This window comes from Festucalex cinctus, chromosome 13 (genome assembly GCF_051991245.1).
Source record: "Festucalex cinctus isolate MCC-2025b chromosome 13, RoL_Fcin_1.0, whole genome shotgun sequence".
NCBI classification, from domain to species: domain Eukaryota; kingdom Metazoa; phylum Chordata; class Actinopteri; order Syngnathiformes; family Syngnathidae; genus Festucalex; species Festucalex cinctus.
In genome coordinates this window covers 7,812,286-7,832,187 of record NC_135423.1, presented here as the reverse complement: position 1 = coordinate 7,832,187, position 19,902 = coordinate 7,812,286, and the positions used below count along the sequence as shown (strand labels likewise).

Here is a 19,902-nt window from a genome sequence, read left to right as displayed (position 1 = left end):
CGGCAATCACTGGTTAATAAACAGTAATCAAGCAAAAAATGCTTTTGTAGTATACTTATATGCTAAGTTAAATTGAATCGATTGAACAATAGATCGATTAGTCGATTGTAAAAATATTTGACAATGACAGCACTAGGCGGATCGAAGGTGTAGCAATTGACGTTGTCGCGTTTCCAGGGCGCTTGAGCTGGCGGTCAAACACAAGACCCACGTAGACACCGTGCTGGCCTATCGCGAGAAGTTCCTGCAGACGTTTGGCAGGAAGGAGACCAATAAGCGCTTCCTGCAATACGCTAAGGGGGTAAGCTCAAACAGCCGCCTCCCCTTCATTGATTGGGACAGCAATCACGCGCAAGTCTTCACTTTTCGTTTTTCACTTATGCTTTCTGATTACAAACACTTCAAAAGGTCAGGAAATTAGCATTTTTGACGATTCTGTCTGTGGTTGTCTCAGGTTGAGGTGGATTGGGAAAAAATCCAAGCCAAGATCGAGATGGAGTTGTCCAAAGAGAGAGAGAGAGCAGCTAACATGTCTGTCAGGAGCAGCTTGGCCCAGCGGCGTTAAAAGTCAAGTCTCGGATTCCCGGACAAGTTACGGGGCAAAAGCAAGAAACAGTTTTCTTCTTTCTGATTGGTACCGAGCCCAAAAAAGAAAAACTCTCTTGAAGGTATTCTGGAATTATTGGTCTGAGACCGGACATGAATGTAAGAAGTTTGCCTTTAAATTATTTTCCTCCTCATGCCGCATCCAGATGAGAACATTTGCACGCAGTTGCAACATTTCTGCAAAAAAAAAAAAAAACACTATTGTGGCCTTCCTCTCGTTATCAGATCACATATTTCAGACTCAATCAGTGATCTTAACCATCTTTGTAGTCTGTAAATTAGTAATGCTTGTGATGTATTTTAGTGGTGGGAACCTGTGGATACCTCACCATACGCTACGCGATACAAGGCTCACGATCACGATTATCCCACGATATGACGATAGCGCGATTATCGATATATTGGGCAGGTCATAAGTCCACGATAATCTACATAAACGGATGTTTTTTCAATGAGAAAATGTCTTTCTTTTTGTGCCATCACAATATTAAAACTGGTGTCTTCTTCACAGTCAGTACTTTAGTGTATTTTTTTTTTAACCAAATACAAATGTCTTCTTAACAGACCACTTTCTCTCAACAAAATTGTCTTTCTTAAACACTATTGTCATGCAACATGTCAACATAGTCAATTGTTTCATTTTATAAACTGTGACACCATTTTTTTGTGTAACACTGCAACTGTAAATAAATAAACTACTTAAATATTATATCCAATTAAATTAATATTCCTCAGAAATTGTGTGCTTCAAAAAGTCTAAACATCAAATAAGTTTTAAAATGTTAAAAATGAAGATGTAATCCGCATTTTTTATAGAAACGTGTGCAAAAGTGAGTCAGTTGCTGGACAGATAAATGTCTTCCACAAGTCAAAGTAAGCTGATGAGTGACGAGTCTTCTTCGCCTGAAGACTTGCGTCCACTTAACCACCTCTCTTATGAGGCGCTCCCCCTAGTGGCCCGCCAAGTAATTTGTTCAATAAGTCATGAACAATGTAGCCGTTATAGTGGCTGTATATTCACTACAAATATGGCCATACTTGCGTAGGCGTATCGATAATCTATCGGGAGACAAATTATTACGATTTATCATAATAGATAAATCGTCACACTCCTAATGTGTTTATAGAACATGAGTTTTTTTTTTTTTTTTTTTTTTTTTTTTTTTTTACAGTTTTGTCAATGAAAACAAAAACTCATAAAAGATAAACATACTTTTGAAAGGTATTAATTGTACATGAAAAATAATGAAATTAACCACATTAATTATAGACAAAATATTAACGTCTTGCTGCTGAAAATGGCTCAATAAGTATCCCTTTAATACAGTGCTTATTCACGTTTAGTTCACAGGAACTAAAGTCAGCTCTCACTTTTTTTGTTTTGCATCCTTGCATTTATGTTCTTGTGTGCCACCATACGACACATATATGTGAGGAAAAATGCGACCCTATATATTGCGACCATGGGAAGACGTCAGTTTTATTGTAAAATTTGATGTAAAAACGCTCACATGTAAGAAAGTCAGTCATCTTCTTCACACCTCTTGAGCCTCGTAAAATGACCACCACTTTTTCGAGGGTCGCTCGCCTCTCTCATCTGCCTCTTAAGTGGCTTCCGAACATGGATTTGTGCTTCTAAGTGCGAAACCCATCTAACCAACCAACCCATCGACAGATTTCTCTCTGGCGGAGCAATGTCGGACAGTGTTGGATTACATGAGCCGCCGCAATCACGCTCCAGTTTGCACAGCTTTGAAAAAGAAACCAGACAGTTGGTCTCTAATTGTCAAACATTCGATAGGAAAAATAAGTTTGGATTGTTTTGCATCAAGTAAATGCCATTCTCCTGCTTATTTAATCCACATAAGCAGAGTACATAAATCCTGGCGCTGTTGATGTATGTGGTGTCAAAAGTAGTTTTCGGATTGTTGCAAAAAAAAAAAAAAAAAAAAAAGGTCACCTCATATTTCATTAGGCAGCAATGGCTGTGAAATGAAAATGAATGATGGTTCCCGGTCCTGCACCCCGTTTCCGGGATAAGAGTGAGTGTTCTTGTTGGCAGATGTTGCTTTTAAGTCAAATTGAAGTTGGTTGATTTTTCTTTTCCTTTTGAAATGCAAATTTGATAGTTATAAAAAAAAAAATAATAATTCTGATTGAGATGGCTGAGTTCTAGGGGTGTGAATTGCCTCCTACCTGACGATGCGATTCGTATCACGATTCATAGGTCACAATTTGATTCGATACTGATTAATCCTGATATGAATCTATAAATTGATTATTACAATTTTTTTAAACTCAAATTTAAAAAATATTAATCAGCAAACTTGTACATATGCAGTGTAAGATTTGTATGAAAATGTAATTATTTATCTGAAACTGAAGTCTTATAACTGAGCCACTGTATTAACAAACGATCTCTTGCAGTCTGTTTCATGTTTGAACAACATTGAAATAAAATATTAAGGCTGAATGTTCCTTTAATATAACATTTTTCCATGCTTAAAGTGTGAACCCTAACCCCAAGTAAGACATTTTGTTGAATATTCCCATAAAAAAATGTTGAACTCATTCACTTGCAGCCATTTTGACTGAAGCAACTCCCTTCGCTCCCAGCTGCTTTACTGGATTTCGACTCTCGATTTTGCAAGGCCCACAGAATGTGTGAGGAAACGAGTTTTTAGCAACATGGTTTATCTCTCATACTCTGCTGCCACCTGCTGGTCGTTTTTGTAATAACTACCATTGCTTCAACCATTCTCTTCAGTTCAGTGGCTGCATCAAAGCCTTATGTATGCTCGAGCATAAAAAAATGTATAAATACGTCTTTGGGGTGATTGTAATATTTAAAATAGAACATATTTATACATTTTTTTTGGGGGGGGGGAATAAGTTAAATATCGATTCGGCCACATATTGAATCCATTCGAGAATTGCGCGCGGTAATATCTCGATATATTTGCCGAATCGATTTTTTTTAACACCCCTACTGGGTGAGTACTGTACAAGTTAAAATGATTTAAACTAGCTGACCTCAACAGAACGAGCATCATTTTCTATCTCATTTGCATAACCCAGGCGCTCATTTGCATAAAAAAGATGATTGTCGTTCCTCTTTTATTTTCAACATTCGGTGTTAAAATTGCACTTGAGAGTAAAATTCACATTTAAAAAACAATAACAGGCTATTGTCTTAATGCACGTGGTTCCCATCAGAGTCAGACAGAGTTCCGAGTTGTCCTTGGGCCGGGCCGCTGCCCTCCCGAGCCCTCCACAACATCCCGCCCGCGCTCTCCTCCAGCCCCCGGCCCGCCCGCCCCGCCTCTACCCGGGCCGCTCGTCTCGTTTTCCGCCAGCAAGTCGTCGTCGGAGCGCTCCCGCATGCTCTCCTCGTACGTCGGCAAATATTTCACCTCGTCGTAGGCGGGCAGGCTGGGCGAGGCGGCGAAGTCCGACGCCGGGTTGCACTCGGCGGGGTGGTCGCGCTCCCGCAGCAGGGAGTCCTGGGAGGCGGACGCGTGGCCGCCACCGCGGAAGAGCGACGGCTCCTCGCCGCGGTCGTGGTGCGGGTGGCGGCGCGGTCTCGGGCACACGATCCGCTGGATGAAGTAGCCCATGGCGAAGAGCAGCAGCAGGATGAGGATGCCCGACAACTTGCGCGTGAACCAGCCCACGTTGTCGAAGAAGATGTGGATGGGGAGCTTGCAGCAGCGAACCGTCAATCCGCCGCCGGCTCCGTCGCCGCCGCCCCCGCTGCTGCTACTCCCGTTCCCGGCGGCGCCGGCGACGATGGGCGGGCAGCACTGTTGTCCGTCGGCGCACTGGACCTCCCCGCAGCTCCGCAGGGCTTGACACACGGAGAGGAGGCATGCCGAGAAAAGGGTGCCGGGACTTCCGCCGCCGCCGCACGGACGACGGGGCATCATTGCCGGCTGTTGTGTTCCGTTTTGGGGACCCCCGCCCTGGTAAAAAGACGCGTGGAAGTTGTGTTGTGATCCAATTCTCACTGCAGCGATCGAGGCGCCGGGCAGCAGGTGCACCCTCCCCCTCTTCCTCCTCCTTACCACCATCCTCCTCCTCCTCCCTCCCTTCCCGGAAGTGATTGGAGTGGCTTATTGATGAGCATCAGGAATCTCTGATGGTGTGATCTCACGTTCGTTTCCAAGTGCAAATCCAGCACTTTTGAATTATTTGTTTAGGGGAAAAAACGGCATGATTTCTGTCAGCAGTTACTTTGTCCATTAAAATCAGTGGTGCCCAATTTTTTATTTTTTTATTTATTTTTTATTTTATTTTTTTTTTAGTACACCTTCACTCATAATTCTCCAAAAATACATTTTATTCTTGGCACATGATTTATTTATTTTTTTTTAACTAAAATGAATACAAATTAATAGATAGTTCTCATTGAAAATAAATTCATAAAATAAATATATAGGAATCCAAATAAAGAAAAATCCTGCCTTTCTTATATGTATTTTAACCCTTGTAACATTTACCACAAAAAACGAAGTACATTCAAAGAAGTCTCCTTTAAACTAGGGTTGTAATGATAACGGCAATATCATATTGTGATATTAAAACTGCCACAATATATTGTCGTCGTCATATTAAAAGCAGCACTTCTGTAAAAAAAAAAAAAAAAAAAAAAGGCCAGATGATTTCCATTTGTGCAGTTCTAGCACCCTCTGGTGGCTAGTTTTTTTTAGTGCAGTTTAATTTTTACAAGGCATGTTTTGGCCCTTCTGTGTTTCAAATCCACGCTAATGGTCAGATGAAGGGGAACGTAATATGCTTGTGAACAGAGTTTATGTGGAAGAACTCAGTTTATTGTATTTATTACTTTCTTATTTAATTTAATTAATTATTAATTTATTAATGTCTTAAATTAATTTTAATTTAAAAAAATATCAATTGAATTGCTTGTATTAGTGCCTCAATATATATATATATTATATTTCTATATTTTTAAAAATATAATTTTCATATTTTTCATTGCTGTAATGTACAAAAATATTGTTTTTTGTATGAGCTCTTTTTTCTATTTTTTTTTTTTTTTTTACAATATTGTGACCTTTTTTTGTATTGCCAATCTCCTCATAATTATCATATCGTGACCTTCATATTGTGATATCGTATTGTGATATTTAAACTTTAATATGTTACGGTTATTCTGAATCTTTCAGAAACCAGTATTTTATTTTATTTTTTTCCTTAACCCAAATCTTGATGTCATGTAAATATAGTTTATTGTCCGGTCATTAAACTCGGATTGGCAACAAAAGTTCAAAAGAAACAACTGGAAAGCTCTCTAATTGCTGTCTTTGGATATCAAGGTGCCGTTTCAAGTGCGGACGTTTTAATTGATCGAACATTATGAATAAAAAAATACCGCCTCTATCCGGTGATATTTCACTTTTGGCAATACTCCATCATGAACAAGTCCCACTAGCGATATTGGCGAGCATGTTGGTGGGGTGAGCTGCATTTAAGATTCAAACCTCGTCATGCTAACTAAACCTACCGGGCTGCCCTGGATTGACCTCGCTCACCTTTTCTGTCCTAGTAAGTACATACAGTCAGACTGTGGTGTACAAAGTAGTCAGACCTCTCCCATTCGTACTTGGTGTTAAGCACAGTTCTTGAGAATATTTGTCCACCGGAGGAAGTCCCCAAAGAGCCCCGCCCACTCTCCGGCTACTTTATACCCCTCGCTGAATGTCTGGTGGCCACAGCGGAGTCGACGTCGCTGATGCAAGGCGCCAATGGATCTGCCCCTCTCATAAAAAATGAATAGTCTTTGCGTCGTGGGCTGTAATGACCCCCCCGATCCCCCATTAGCTGGGTGTCTGGACTCACATTGTAGTGCAGCATTACCCTTGAAGACCATGCGTTTGTATAGCATTGACCAACATAAACGTAAACGTCCAGTTTAAACTCGATGTGTTAATTTACAGTACAAAAGCAATAAGTGACAAAGCCGCTTGAAAATCACATGATACGGTCTGGCTGTCGAAGATAGAACGCATTCGAGTCTGATTCACACCAGCTGCGTGTGCGATGCGGAACGGATGCGGCGATGCGGAAGGTTTCCGTTTGTTTTTTGTTTTTGTTTTTTTGTTTTTGATGCTGCTTATTGGTTTCTTTTCAAACTATTTGGGTGAGAAAATGCAATGTGTACACTTTGCGGGATTGTTTCTATGGCCGGCCTTCAGGGATGTGTTCTAGGTCCACTGTTGTTCTCTATTTACATTTATGACCTTTTTTCCAAATTTGGTTCCAATTTATGACCAAGTTTAGAGACCTTTAGCGGCCATGTTAAATAGCGCAAATATACTGAAGAGAGTTTCGAACCCAGTACATCCTATAGTGTTTATCCGACTGAGCTACTCGTCCAGTACTTATTTTAGTGTTGACTACATATTTTCTACAACCTCACTGTGCCTTTTCCTAATCCTCAACCATTAGTGTCCAAGTAAAGACATAGCATGTACTGTACAATGTCACTGAAAGCCTCATTCTAACCCAGGGGTGTCAAACTCATGTTAGCTCATGGGCCGCATGGAGTAAAATATATTACCAATTGGGCCGCATCGGTAAAATAACGGTATATAACTTAAAAACGATTGCCGTCAATTATACGCAGATTTTTGCTATTTGTGTGCCTGCCCTAAATTACAGAGCTCAGCTGTAATCATATTGTTCCAAAAAATAATAGAAATGCAAATGGAACGCGACAACACTTGAGTTCTGGATGTGTTAAATCGACCTGTTTTGCATATATTGTTCCCAGAATGCATTGCGTGGCGCAGTTAATGACGTTATAAGGATGCTAATCCTTATATATCTATTTGTGTTACCAGTAATTGAATTTGTGTCGTATTTAAAACGTTTGTCGGTCTATGATTAAAATAAATAAATAAATAAATAAATAAATAAAAAACGTAACTAAGTTGTGTGTAAAATAATAACATCCAGGACGATTCTCCTGTACAAGTTGCATTGCTCATCTGAGGACTGCTTGTGAAATTAGAAATTTTATATATTTTGATTGTGGTCGGCCGGCTCATTAATTAGTCTGACAGTACCGTTTTGTTTTTTTTGTTTTTTTTTTTTAACTTTATAAAATCCTCTCGTGGGCCGGATTAAACCCCTTTGCGGGCCTGATCCGGCCCGCGGGCCTTATGTTTGACACCCATGTTCTAACCCCAACCATTAGTACGTGACGGCGAATTGACATCAATGTCAAGACTAAAAATGAACACAAAGATTGTGACTGGACATTTAGCTCTAGCTCAGTAAGTTAGACGTTTAGTCTTTCCCACAGAAGATGTAGGTTTGAATCTCCGTTTTAACATGGCCGCTAGAGGGCGCTAAACTACAATACGCAACACTGGGTCGCATTTTGGTGCATTGTAAAACGACCAAAATTGTCGTTATTTTTGGAGGATTCGTTGTAGAGTATAAATTCGCATGACTGCAGCGTTAACAAGTAAAAAGTTGAGCAGAAGGTCGGCCTAATTTATGCAGCATCGTATTTCTTGTCTGTACTTTGCCTCAATTACAGAAACATGAGTAGGGCTTTTGTCTAACCAAATAAACAAATACACACAATCGATAGCCACTGGCTCTGAGCGGCGACTTCACAAATCGTTTTTTCTTTTTTTTTTGTTCCCCTTTTCCTCGGCCCAGTCCGTCTACCGTAGCTGCGTGGGTTTTTCCCGGCACGTCTGCTATTGTGCCTCTCAGCGCAGCTCTTATTGACACGCACTGCTATTTTTAATCACAGCTCTCAGCGGCGTGTTTGGGAGTTGTGGATGAAAAATGCTGCTTTCTTTCTGGAGGGAAAAAGATTGAGAGATGATTTGGGATGGAACGATTCGCAAGCAGCCGCCAGTCATTTCCATACGTTGGCTTCATTCTCCATCTTTTCTTTTCAATCGTACTGAGCTATAAAACATTTCCTCTCGCTTGTCACTTATATCTCCTCCACGAGGGCCCTGCTAACTAACCACTTCCTGCTTCCTTTCCCCTCCATAAATACGTCCAACAAGTTAGTTCCAGTGCAAATCCGACGTCTTCCCCCATACTGGAGCAACTTTCATATCAACAAACAACTGAAGGAAACGACGTGGGTGGCTGTCATAAACTGTCCCTTTGCCACGAGTTTTATTATTTGTATGCAGCAGCACAGGCTTGAGTGGTTCATTTGGCGAGCCCCCGGCAGTCATGATCAGGTTCTGGGTTTGAATCCTGCGTGGAGGCGGGCTTCCTCTCACATTCCAAAAAGCGCGCACATGAAGTTCATTCAAGATTTCATTTTTCATCAGAGTGAATAATTGTTCTCCACTAGGCTTATTATAGTTTTGGGATTTTCATTTGAGTTTAATTTTGATTTCGGTTTGAGTTTTGTTTTTTAGATTTAGTTTAGTTTTATTTAGGGTGATTCTGTTAGTTTTTATTAATTTTAGTTATTTAATAAATACTTAGTTTTTGTTTAGTTTTAGTTAGTTCCAGTATTAGTTTTAGCTTTTTTTTTTTTTTTTTTTAATGTGTATCTCTTGTGTGCAATATTTAATAAGCACCATGGTAAAATGAAAAAGTAACTCATTTCTTATCTATTGTCGCATATCGGCTGAGTTAAATGAATAAGCAGGGGAGCCAAAAGTCAAGCGCGGCAAATTGTCGCCAAGGAGCGACGTCATCTGAAGGTGCTTTTCTATTGGCTGCTGCTAGATGATGTCACTTTCAAACATCCTTATTCTGGCGGTTAATACCAAAATAAATCTACTTAAAATCACATTTAAAATCATCCCAAAGTCTCCTGCATTAAATTGCCAAAGACTAAAACGAAGGACACTTTTGTTACAATTATAGTTTGTTTTGTAAACGTAAAATGTAGTCTGTTAGTTTTCGTTTTTTGAAAAGAATTTTCGGGTTTATTTTATTTCGTCAACAAAACTGTTTTTTTTTTTTGTTAGTTTTCGTTCACTAAAATAACCTTGCTCTCCACCCACTCATATTAGCCTCTCCCTATGAACCTTTATTCTAATTTATTCGCGTAATTGTGCGTAATAGTAATTTTGTGTCATACAAATACAAAATATGCACATGAGGTGCATGTATCATTTTTGTCCTGTGCACTAGGAGTTACTGTCCTCACTATTTACACTGTGGTTTAAATGTGCTTGGGTTTGAATGGCATCTTTTGACACAAAAAAAAAAAAAAAAAGGCCCTAATATTTTGAGATGGAAAAAATATTCTGAATGTCATACGCAAACATTTATTAAATGCTTTACTTTAATGCAAATAATGATAATTTTTATTTATTTTTTCATTTTATTTTGTACGGTGACCTTGAGTGTCTTGAATGAATTATTACTTTAATGCAAGTAGTAATGTTTATTGCTCAAACGCAACCTGTGCTACCTTTAACGTAACTATCCGCTATATAAACAAGCCACTTGCACAAAACGTTATCTTCTTCGTCCCTCGCTGCATGAAACCGAAGGGATCATTTGAAGCGACACCCTCTGCATGTGCAGCGATAACACGCCGACTGTAATAGTGCACTGTAATAAACGTGCACCTCCATTAATCTGTTTTTTTTTTCTCGTTGTGCTTTAATAATTCAGCCTTAACGGGCTCCATTAGGCTCGCGCCATGATGAACGACCGCGTTCATTTTCATCCGTCAGAGACATTGACGCGTGCGCAGGCCACCCTGGCGGTCAATGTTCATGCTTATCACGTTTGCATTCGTTATGAAACAAGGAAATTTTCGTAAATCGATCCAGCCGCGGTTTCAGGGTTTTGCATGGTTTTGCATCAACTCGGGGTCGCCGCCCTGCAGGACAGCTTCAGCATGGTCCATTTAGCTTCCCCCAAAAACAAAATAAAAATAATAATAATTTGGAAAGAAACAAATCACACTTTAATATTTTACTTTATGAAAATATATGGTAAAAATTACAATGGCGTATTAGGGCCACGTATAAATATTCTTTTTGAGGGCGGGGGCAATATTCTGAGAAAAAAAAATTGCCACTTTAGAAAGTGGCAAATTTGCGAGACAAAAAAATTGTAAATTTGCCAGTTTAGAAAGTGGCAGATTTGCTCCCCGCCCTCTACAAAAAATACGAAAGTGTGAAAGTCGCAAATTTGCCACTTTCTGAACTCGCAAATTTACGAGTTGTTTTTTTTCCTCGCAAACTGCCACTTTAGAAACTCGCAAATTTCAGAGTTTTTTTTTCAAGCAAATTTGCCACTTTCTAAACTCGCAGATTTTGCGACTTTCTAAAGTGGCAAATTAGTGAGTTTTTTTTTTTCTCGGAATATTGATCCCACCACCCCGCCCGTTAAGAAAATCCAAAAGTGTGAAATTTGCCACTTTCTAAACTCGCAAATTTACGTGTTTTTTTTCTCGCAACTTTGTCACTTTCTAAACTCACAAATTTACATTTTTTTTCTCGCAAATTTGACACTTTCTAAAGTGGAAAATTTGCAAGTTTTTTTCTCGGAACACTGCCCCCGCCCTCTTAAAAAAAAAATACAAGTGTGAAAGTCGCAAATTTACCACTTTCTAAACTCTTAAATTTCCGTTTTTTTTTCCTCACTAATTTGCCACTTTCTAAAGTCGCAAATTTGCGAGGTTTTTTCTCTGAATATTTCCCAAGCCCTCTTAAAAAATATATATTTATACGTGGCCTTAATACGTAATAAAAAATGGTAGAATTAAAGGATGTAAATATTTTTGCTTCAATATAATGAACCCATTGATTTTAGCGAGCAGCCAAGACGAAGACGCTTGTAGCGCCTTCCTACATCGCAACAAGTACTTTTCTTGACGAGAGCTCTGGGATGCCCTCGCGTGGGCGTCATCGCTGTCTGCGTATTCCCGCCGGCTTGAACGTTTAATCGAAAGCAGGACCTGCGATGAGTCGTCCATTGTGCGAACACAAAATAAAAGTCCCATGCCGCAACTATTCGACACCCACGTACTTCCTCTCTCTCGTCTTATCGCCCGGCTCGCCTCGGAGCTTTTTCAACTGGAAGCGTTGCGTGCGTACTCGAAACGTAAAGAGACGTTATAACTGATATTAGGGCTTTGTTTGTCAAATATCAGTATGTTGCCGTAATGGATCCTGATGTGAGAAATGTCAGCGAGATGGGATGACACGGGACTAAGGTCACTGGATGGACCGCGTGAACTTGGACGCGCTTTCCCCAAAATGTGTAGCTGTTGGCTTAACGGCTTTATTTGAGATGAAAAACAGCTCTCGGAGGCCCAGAAAAAAAATCTGAACAAAGCGCGGGCGTCTCGAGGGAACGTCTCTGGGAAGCTTATGCTGAGCTTTGCGTTTTGACAGTGTGGGGAATAACCGTACGAGACCGCTATGGCGTTCCCATACTATGATAACTTACCCCCCTCCCTCGTCCCCTCCCCTTCATTGAGGCAGCTTTGATGGCTAAACGAAACGCTCTAAGTGATGTGACTCAGCATCATTTATGTCTGGTCAATTCGAAAGAACTCTTGGTTACACTCAAATTATCTTTCCCCATTGAAATCAATGGGGAAGGATAGTCATAAAAAAGTATAAAAAAGAATGGTAATGATAAATCATCTTTTTTTGTTTTTTAATTATTACTTAATTTATAAATCCATCCATCCATCCGGCCTTTTGATCTGCGTACACAGATGCAAAGAAAACAGCAGAGGCCTCACAATTGAACCCTGTGGAACACCATACGTTCCGTTATATATTTGAATTGCTATTGTACATATTTGTCCGACATAGTTAGCATGAAGATAATACAATAATACAATATATAATACAATAATAATATGTGTATATAATAATCTGCGACCCTTGTGAGGAATAAGCAGTCAAGAAAATGGATGGATGGTATATAATAATAATAATAATAATAATATTATAATAACTAGACTAAGTGCAATTACTGCAGAAATTGCGTGGGAATGCTGAAAGCTGAATGCTAATGAAGGAAATTGAAAGGTAAATTGTGAAAATTACAAATTAATTAGCTATTAATTAGTAATAGTCGTAGTATTACTATTACTACTAGTAGTAGTTGTAGTAGTATTACTAATAATTATTATGTAGTAACTTGTAGTTAAATGATTGTGACATTGTATGTTATTGTAGTGAATATTGAGGTATGAAGCTGAAACCTTGCGTTGAATTTGAATTTTGAATATGAAAAGGATAATATAGAAACAAAACATAATGACGAATGACATCCAATATAATGGATGTGAAATAATTTGACAAGAGGCGGGCGTTCCTTTGACAGAAGGTGCGTCAAACCGTCAATGACGAATGGCAATTTTGACAAATTCATCTTTAAGCTCTAAGCTTTATTTTTATTTTAGTTTTATTAAGTTACAGCTTTTTTTAAGCTACCCATACCCCAAAACTAGTATAGTTCAATTTAATCAAAAATTGTTAGTACAAATTACTCATAAACGCATACAAAGTTACACCAACTTCAAAAGCTTAAGTTAGTAGTAGTTTTTATAAATTTTTGTGTATGTTCTCATCTATCTATTTGATGATTTTGAATGTTCAGGTTTACAGTGTGTTTACAGTGGGTGAGACGTCATCAGGACATCGGGGACAGTCCTTCTGGATTGGCAAGACCGGGGTGGCGGCGGTCCCTCTTTTCAAGATGGTGGACGGTAGGGTGTGTTCTAACTACACGAAAGGATCACAATCGGCTCAGCCTCCCTGGTCAGGTGACGGTCTTTTCAGGTGTGTTGGAGTCAAGTTGCCAACTTTGGCTTGTGAAAAATACAAAGATTGTTTTGAAGTGGTGTCTTAATTGTAACCATCACGTGCAACTCTGACAGCTTTCCCCCCCCCCCCAAAAAAAAAAAAAAAAAAAAAAAAGCACAAGGAGCTGGAGATGACTCACTTCCTGCATCCCAGACACCTGGAGCCTAAATATAGCGCCATAAACTTTCCCTACGACCACATGCTTGTAAGACTGGAGGCGGACCGAGAGGGCATGCAGGCGATTCTTGATCTCCCCCGCCCGTCCCTGCTGAGTCACTAAACAAGAAAGGGCGGGACTTCCGAGGTAAGCAAGGTGACTGCGATTCAGAGCCCCTCCAAAGGGTCATCATAATGTGAAGAGCTGCCATTATGCAGTCAAATGAAGCAATTAGATGGATATCATGGCGATACGATGCACACCAGTGGCCTCGCAAAACTTTTATTCACATTTCATACACTTTCAATTAACATTTTAACGTGCCTCTCGTGTGTAAAAGGTTAAGTTCAAATTAATAAATGGAGAAGGAAGAAGATGCAATATCCACCTATTGCCATTCATATGACGAATAGCTTGGTTCAACTAAATGGGAAGTACTAAGCACTTTTTTTCCCTAGTTCAAAATGTCTTTTCATCCACCCCCCCCTTGTCTGCAAGCTTCTTGCTTATCGTCCCGGTGGACATGCGTGCGTGTCATGGGTAATTTGAGTCCACAATCAATGAGGGCGCATATCTCACCAAGGTGAGTGACATCATCGTTTCCAAATAGGTTAGTGCGTCTATTTAAAATAAATAAATACAGTACATTAAAATGCAGTTGCTATACACACACAAAAGCACCACTCTATAATAGCTAATAGAAACATCAAGACGTCAATCTGCTACCCCCACCAAATATCTCCATTTGATTTAAATGCCCATAACATGAAATCCACTACTTGCACAATCTGAGTCCATTGCAAGAACTGTACTGTAAAAAATAAATAAATAAATAAATCTACTACTACAAAAGTCACAATACTCACATACTTCAGTATGTGAATGTATGTGGTTGTAGTTTGTTGTGGTGTACAACTGCACTGCTTGGACACTGAAAAGTAGTATACCTATTGGAAACACTTGACATGACTAAAATACAACACAATTCATTGTAAACCGCTACGAATACAAGCACAATGATGAATAACTATAGATACATTCATGATCAATTATGCAAAAAATAGTAAAAATAAAATGAAACTTTTGTAAAGCCCATCTTATTTTTCGTTCTTTCTTTTTCTTTCAAGGCTTTGCGCATATTGCTGTCAGCAGTGACATCTGCTGGCGGTTTGTTGTATCGCAGGCTGACGTGCCAACACGTTTTCCCGCTCAAAATGACCCATTTTTCACCTTCCACCTTCTTCCAACCGAGAAAAAATAATAATTCGCTGAAAGCAATCGCTAATAAGTACAATTTATACAGTATCAGTTGCTTAGTGGTGTAGATGATGTTTGTCAAAGTTAACTTTTTGATCAAGCACTTACAGTGAATCCTTTTATGCCGTAAAAGGAAAAAAAAGGAAAAAAGGATGCTGCAATATAATCACAAAATATATTGGCACATTGTGTTTAACACATTCACTGCCAGCCAGCAAAAATGCATTATTTGACGTCTTTTTCCGTCAATGGCAGTCAATGAGTTAAAGGGGATGGGGAATCAAAGCCACTTGAAGTAACTGGCATATATCAGTCATGAGCACAAGCTACAAGTCATCCAAGAGGTCATAACGTAACCCAAGACAAGGAATGAAAACACCTGCTGACTTAAAAAAATAAATAAAAATAAACATAAAGGCTTGATTTATCCAACCCCCTCTCCTCCAAAAAAAAAAAACTAAAATCACCTGATAGACTTTATCAACTGATGAGACAAAAGTTGAACTTTTTGGAAAGTGTGTGTTTCATCATGATGGTAGTTTGATGGTCTGGGGCTGCTGTGTATCTTCAGGACCTGGACCACTTGCTGTGACTAAAGAGGAAGTCAACCTTCAACATTTCTTGACAATAATATGTTGTATTCGTGACATTCTGATGAATATTATATTTGTGGAATAAGAGTTATGCAGACAAATCCATCTCAGGGGGGCCATTTTGCCACTTGCTGTCAACTTAAGATGACATCACAGTTGCTCAAGGTTCAGGCAGCGACCAATCACGGCTCAGCTGTTTTCTGAAGCTGAGCTGTAATTGGTTGGAGCAACTGTGATGTCATTTTCACTCGACAGCAAGTGGCAGACTGACAGATTTTGTTGCTTAACACATATTCCAGAATAGCGTATTTAGAACATATTAATGCCAAGATTTTTTTTTCTTTTTTCCCCCCGGTTACTTCCCCTTGAGTGTTACAATGAATTCTGCTCTTTACCAGAAAATTCTGCTGGGAGAATGTTGGGCCATGTTGTAGCTAAGTCAAAATCAAGAAGACCGTTCGCTAGTTCTAGAAAATGCTTTGGTATATTTCAGTGATCATTTCGGACATTCGATACAAGTTCAGATGTTTCCGTTGGGCGTTGTGTCAATTTGCTCATCAGCTTGATAAAGACATAAAGAATTATGAAACAGCAATTCCGGCCTTGCTTTTAGTCATTTCCAGCAAACGATTGGGTCACTAATTTGGAGGAAGAGCACCTAAAAAGGGAAAACGAGTTGGAGGAATGACTAACGAACGCACTTCTGCTTTTGACGCCTTAAATTTGAGCGACCGACTTTGGCTAATTCATTCACTCCTCCAAGACTCAAGAGAGGCCAACCAAGAACATCTTTTTGACATTTTCATCATCTGTCCGTCTTACTGCTCGACAAAATGAAGAAGAATGCAAGCCTGCAGAAGAGTTTGCTGGTGATGGCCATGCTGGTGGTCGCGGTCACGTGCGGAATAGGAAGTGAGTTATCCAATGCGTTTTTCATCACTGACCTGTATATATGACTGGATAGCCCACGGAAGAGGCGGAACTGTTTTTGCACATCAGCTTTGATTCTGGTTCCTGTTTGCGACGTGTGGGCCGCGTCCCAATACTTGCGCTTCCGTATGTGCTGCTTTGAAGACCTTCTTTTGTCGCTCAGCTCCTTAACTCATTCAGTGCCATTGACAGCTATACACGTCAAAGTAGGGCTGTGCAATTAATCGAAATTCAATTATAATTTCGATTATTACACTCCACAATTACAAAATCAGCATAATCATAAACTAAAAAGACTATTGTGTTGTTTAAATTTATACATTTGCACCTTTTTTAAATTTTAAAATAACTAATTTGATATTTTTTTTCATCCAAAAGGAACTTACATAAATATAGTGTTTCAAATAATTTTATTTTTGTCTTAATATTTGTTTTATTTGTTTTTTATGTTTAAAAATTTTCTTGTTTTGTACCAATATATATATATATATATATATATATATATATATATATATATATATATATATATATATTGCCCTACTGCACAGTGCATATGCTGCACTCCAACTTTCACGTTTTTGCCAACATAAATAAATATATATTATCATAAATGATGTTTGGTCCAAAACTTAATTATAGTGTTTCTATTTTTTTTCAAAATTGGTCCTAATATTTTTAAACGCTTACATATTTTCTCGTTTTGTGCCAAAACATAAATAACCGTTTGAATAATCGTGATTTCAACTTTTGCCAAAAATAATCATGATTATTATTTTTCCCATAATCTACGTCAAAGATCCATTTTTACTAGGCTGGCGGTGAATGAGTTAACAGATTTGGCAGAGGCATCTTTTGTCTTTAATTAAAAAATCTACAGATTTACTCCTGCACTAAACATCATGAAGCATATAATTTCTACATGTATTTAAGGCAAGTTGTAAAATGTCTGAAGTTGTCTTGTTTATGTTTAATAAATTTAAAACAGCATAAATCATGCTGTTTCTACTAAGTACTGTCTCAAACGTTCTCCGATTTCGATACTGTTAATGTATAGGATCGTATGCCGAGAAACGTTTCTTGGGAGGAGCAATATGGCGGCCTAGCGACCTCAAAAAGTCTTGTCCTATCGGCTATCCAGTCATATAATATAGATCAGTAGTTTTCCATTCCAAAGCCTCCATCCCAGTGCTCAAATCTTTTTGCTTTGTGTTGTGGTCCAGCGGGGAAGCCCACCGAATGCTGCAGGAAGGTCAGCAGCACGGAGATCACGCAAGAAGTTTTTGCCTTCCGAATTGCGGAACGTCATCCGCCCTGTCAAGCCGCCGTCATGTGAGTCGGGCGACAGCCTTGCGTCCTGATAACATTTTCATCAAATACTCTATTTGGCTTTTTTTTTTATATAGTTGGTCCAATTTGCACATTAGCAATGGATGGAATGTGGTGAAATCCATGAAAATATTGATGAAAAAAGGCTTTTAGGTTTGGCGATTAAAAAACAAAACAAAACAAAAGAAAATTGGACTTTTTATATGTTGAATTGGAGTGAAATAACTCAATGTACATTTCAAAATAATTCAACAGATTGAGTCGTATTAGTTTCAAACTGTATTAAAAAAAATATCCACAAATTTGGGACGGCCTTTTTCCTTTTATTATATACATCTGATATACTACGTATGATGTTTATGTTTGGGATAAAATAACCATGTAAGCTGCAAAATTTTAAAACTTATAGACCAGTTTTAAATTAAAAATAATTGTTTAAAAATACCATAAACATTTCTTGACAATAATAATGTTATATGTGGCCTCACTAGTCTAAACTTCACCTTCTGATTAATATGACATTTTTGGAATATGAGTTATGAAGCCGTTTTTAACCATCTCAGGGGGCGGCCATTTTGCCACTTGCTGTCCACTGAAAATGACATCAATGTTGCTCGGCAACAACCAATCACAGCTCACCTGTTTTCTGAAGCTGAGACCTGAGCACCTGTGATGTCAATCTTCGGCCGCCCACTGAGTTGGACAAAAATGGCTGGCTTTTGCCACATAACTTATATTCCAAAAATTATATATTAATCAAAATGTGAAATTTAGACTAGTGGGGCTGCATTGAACATATTATTCTCAATAAAAAATATATATATTTGGTTGACTTCCCTTTTAAAATATTAACTTAGTATGTTAAATATATAAATTACAAATAATTAAATACATGTATACATTTTTACTTTTTTTTTTTTTTTTGTAATGGTTAAAAATGACACATTGACATGTTTGGTGTGAAAAAAAAAGAAAAGAAAAATGAAGCCAACCCTCGCTAACGATGCCACCTGTTGACATCCTCCAGCTTCTACACGGAAGATGGCTTCTACTGCGCTCAAATGCGAGCTCCGTGGGTCAAGGAGAAGATCGCCAGCATTAAGTGAGTTGCACCTTCATCACATCATCATCATCATCATCACACCTTTCACAAAAGTCATGCTCATCTGCGGCTTTTTCCTCACGTTTAACCTCGCAGAAGGGCGGCCGTTACTCGAGCTTTGACCGCAGGCTCGCCATCGTCGTCCTCCGCTGCTGCATGGTGATCATCATCATCATCATCATCATCATCATCATCATCATCACAACAAGAGGACCATGAATCCGGTTTAGTCTCTTCCAATTATTTATGAGCTTTTATTTAATCACCTGATAGCCTCTATTTGATAGCCTTTATTTATGAGCAAAATGTTTCACCTGTAACTTATTTTTTTGTTTTCGAACGACTCCTGCTGTCAAAATGACCCGTCAATGTCCTGATGTCAAGCATCATGTTGGAACTGTAGTTGATTCAAGTTTAAGAAATGGCAAAGACTGAAAGATTGAGCACAAGCAAATGAAGCTGACAATACTTGTAAATTTCTTATGTTTAATATTGGGTGCTTATTTTCATATAATTTTCACATTATTCTACCAGTTGCCCTACAATAGACGCGAACAGTGATTCTCTTAATGGTACACTGTCTCCCTCTACTGGAAAAAGTTGTTCCATTGTATTGACCTTTTGAAACATTTAGTTGGGTACAATTTATTTGAGGGTGTTTTCACACAAATCTGTGGCATTTGTATACTTGTGAAATAAAATGTATACAGTAAATGCATGATAAAAATTACCAGTAAAACATTTTTCAATAAGCACAGTGCACATATGATATCGTTTTTTTCTTCTTTTTTTTGCAGAGGATAAAGAATATCAACACAATATTTATTTTCACGTCAAAAGTGCAATTGCATACTAAAGTTGTACGAAAGGAAAAATGTGAAACTATTTTATTCATGACATCTCACTATAAGTTGTCGATTTTCACCTGATGGGTGGTCATTTGTGATAAAGGGGGCGGGGCTTCTGCCTTGTTCAAACCAATTCTGCTCTTAAAAGGCAAACGACATCGCATCAGGGATTTTCATGGCTCAAATGAAACAAAAAATAAAACATCACTCATCTCACCACTTTGATGTGCAAAAATTTATAATTTATTATAAATAGTGAAAAATACATCAAGCAAGGAAATAAATA

General features: G+C 38.6%; 2 protein-coding genes and 1 long non-coding RNA gene across 5 annotated transcripts in view; 2 read left to right on the top strand and 1 right to left on the bottom strand.

Annotated features, from left to right (window-relative positions):
* ift80 (intraflagellar transport 80 homolog (Chlamydomonas)) overlaps positions 1–3,079 on the top strand; it is a 39,243-nt gene extending 36,164 nt beyond the window's left edge. For all 3 annotated transcript variants that reach the window (XM_077540586.1, XM_077540584.1, XM_077540585.1), the window contains 2 exons: positions 178–301; positions 455–3,079. In XM_077540586.1, coding sequence (XP_077396712.1) covers positions 178–301; positions 455–565 — 235 coding nt within the window. In that variant the 3' untranslated portion in view covers positions 566–3,079. The remainder of the gene's footprint in view (positions 1–177; positions 302–454) is intronic.
* A 677-nt stretch (positions 3,080–3,756) lies between these two features.
* c15h3orf80 (chromosome 15 C3orf80 homolog) lies at positions 3,757–4,642 on the bottom strand. Its single transcript, XM_077541475.1, has one exon. It carries the CDS (start codon positions 4,530–4,532, stop codon positions 3,825–3,827), a length of 708 nt encoding a protein of 235 aa, XP_077397601.1. The 5' UTR covers positions 4,533–4,642; the 3' UTR covers positions 3,757–3,824.
* Positions 3,952–19,574, top strand: LOC144033409 (uncharacterized). The gene is made up of 7 exons (XR_013287970.1): positions 3,952–4,640; positions 13,206–13,379; positions 13,519–13,707; positions 16,250–16,322; positions 17,561–17,669; positions 18,694–18,768; positions 18,865–19,574. It is a non-coding gene; the product is annotated as an uncharacterized LOC144033409 (long non-coding RNA).
* Positions 19,575–19,902: the final 328 nt, after the last annotated feature.

Bases quoted from the DNA above. Each gene is read 5' to 3' on its own strand.
- c15h3orf80 (XM_077541475.1), bottom strand. From the start codon at position 4,532: ATGATGCCCCGTCGTCCGTGCGGCGGCGGCGGAAGTCCCGGCACCCTT.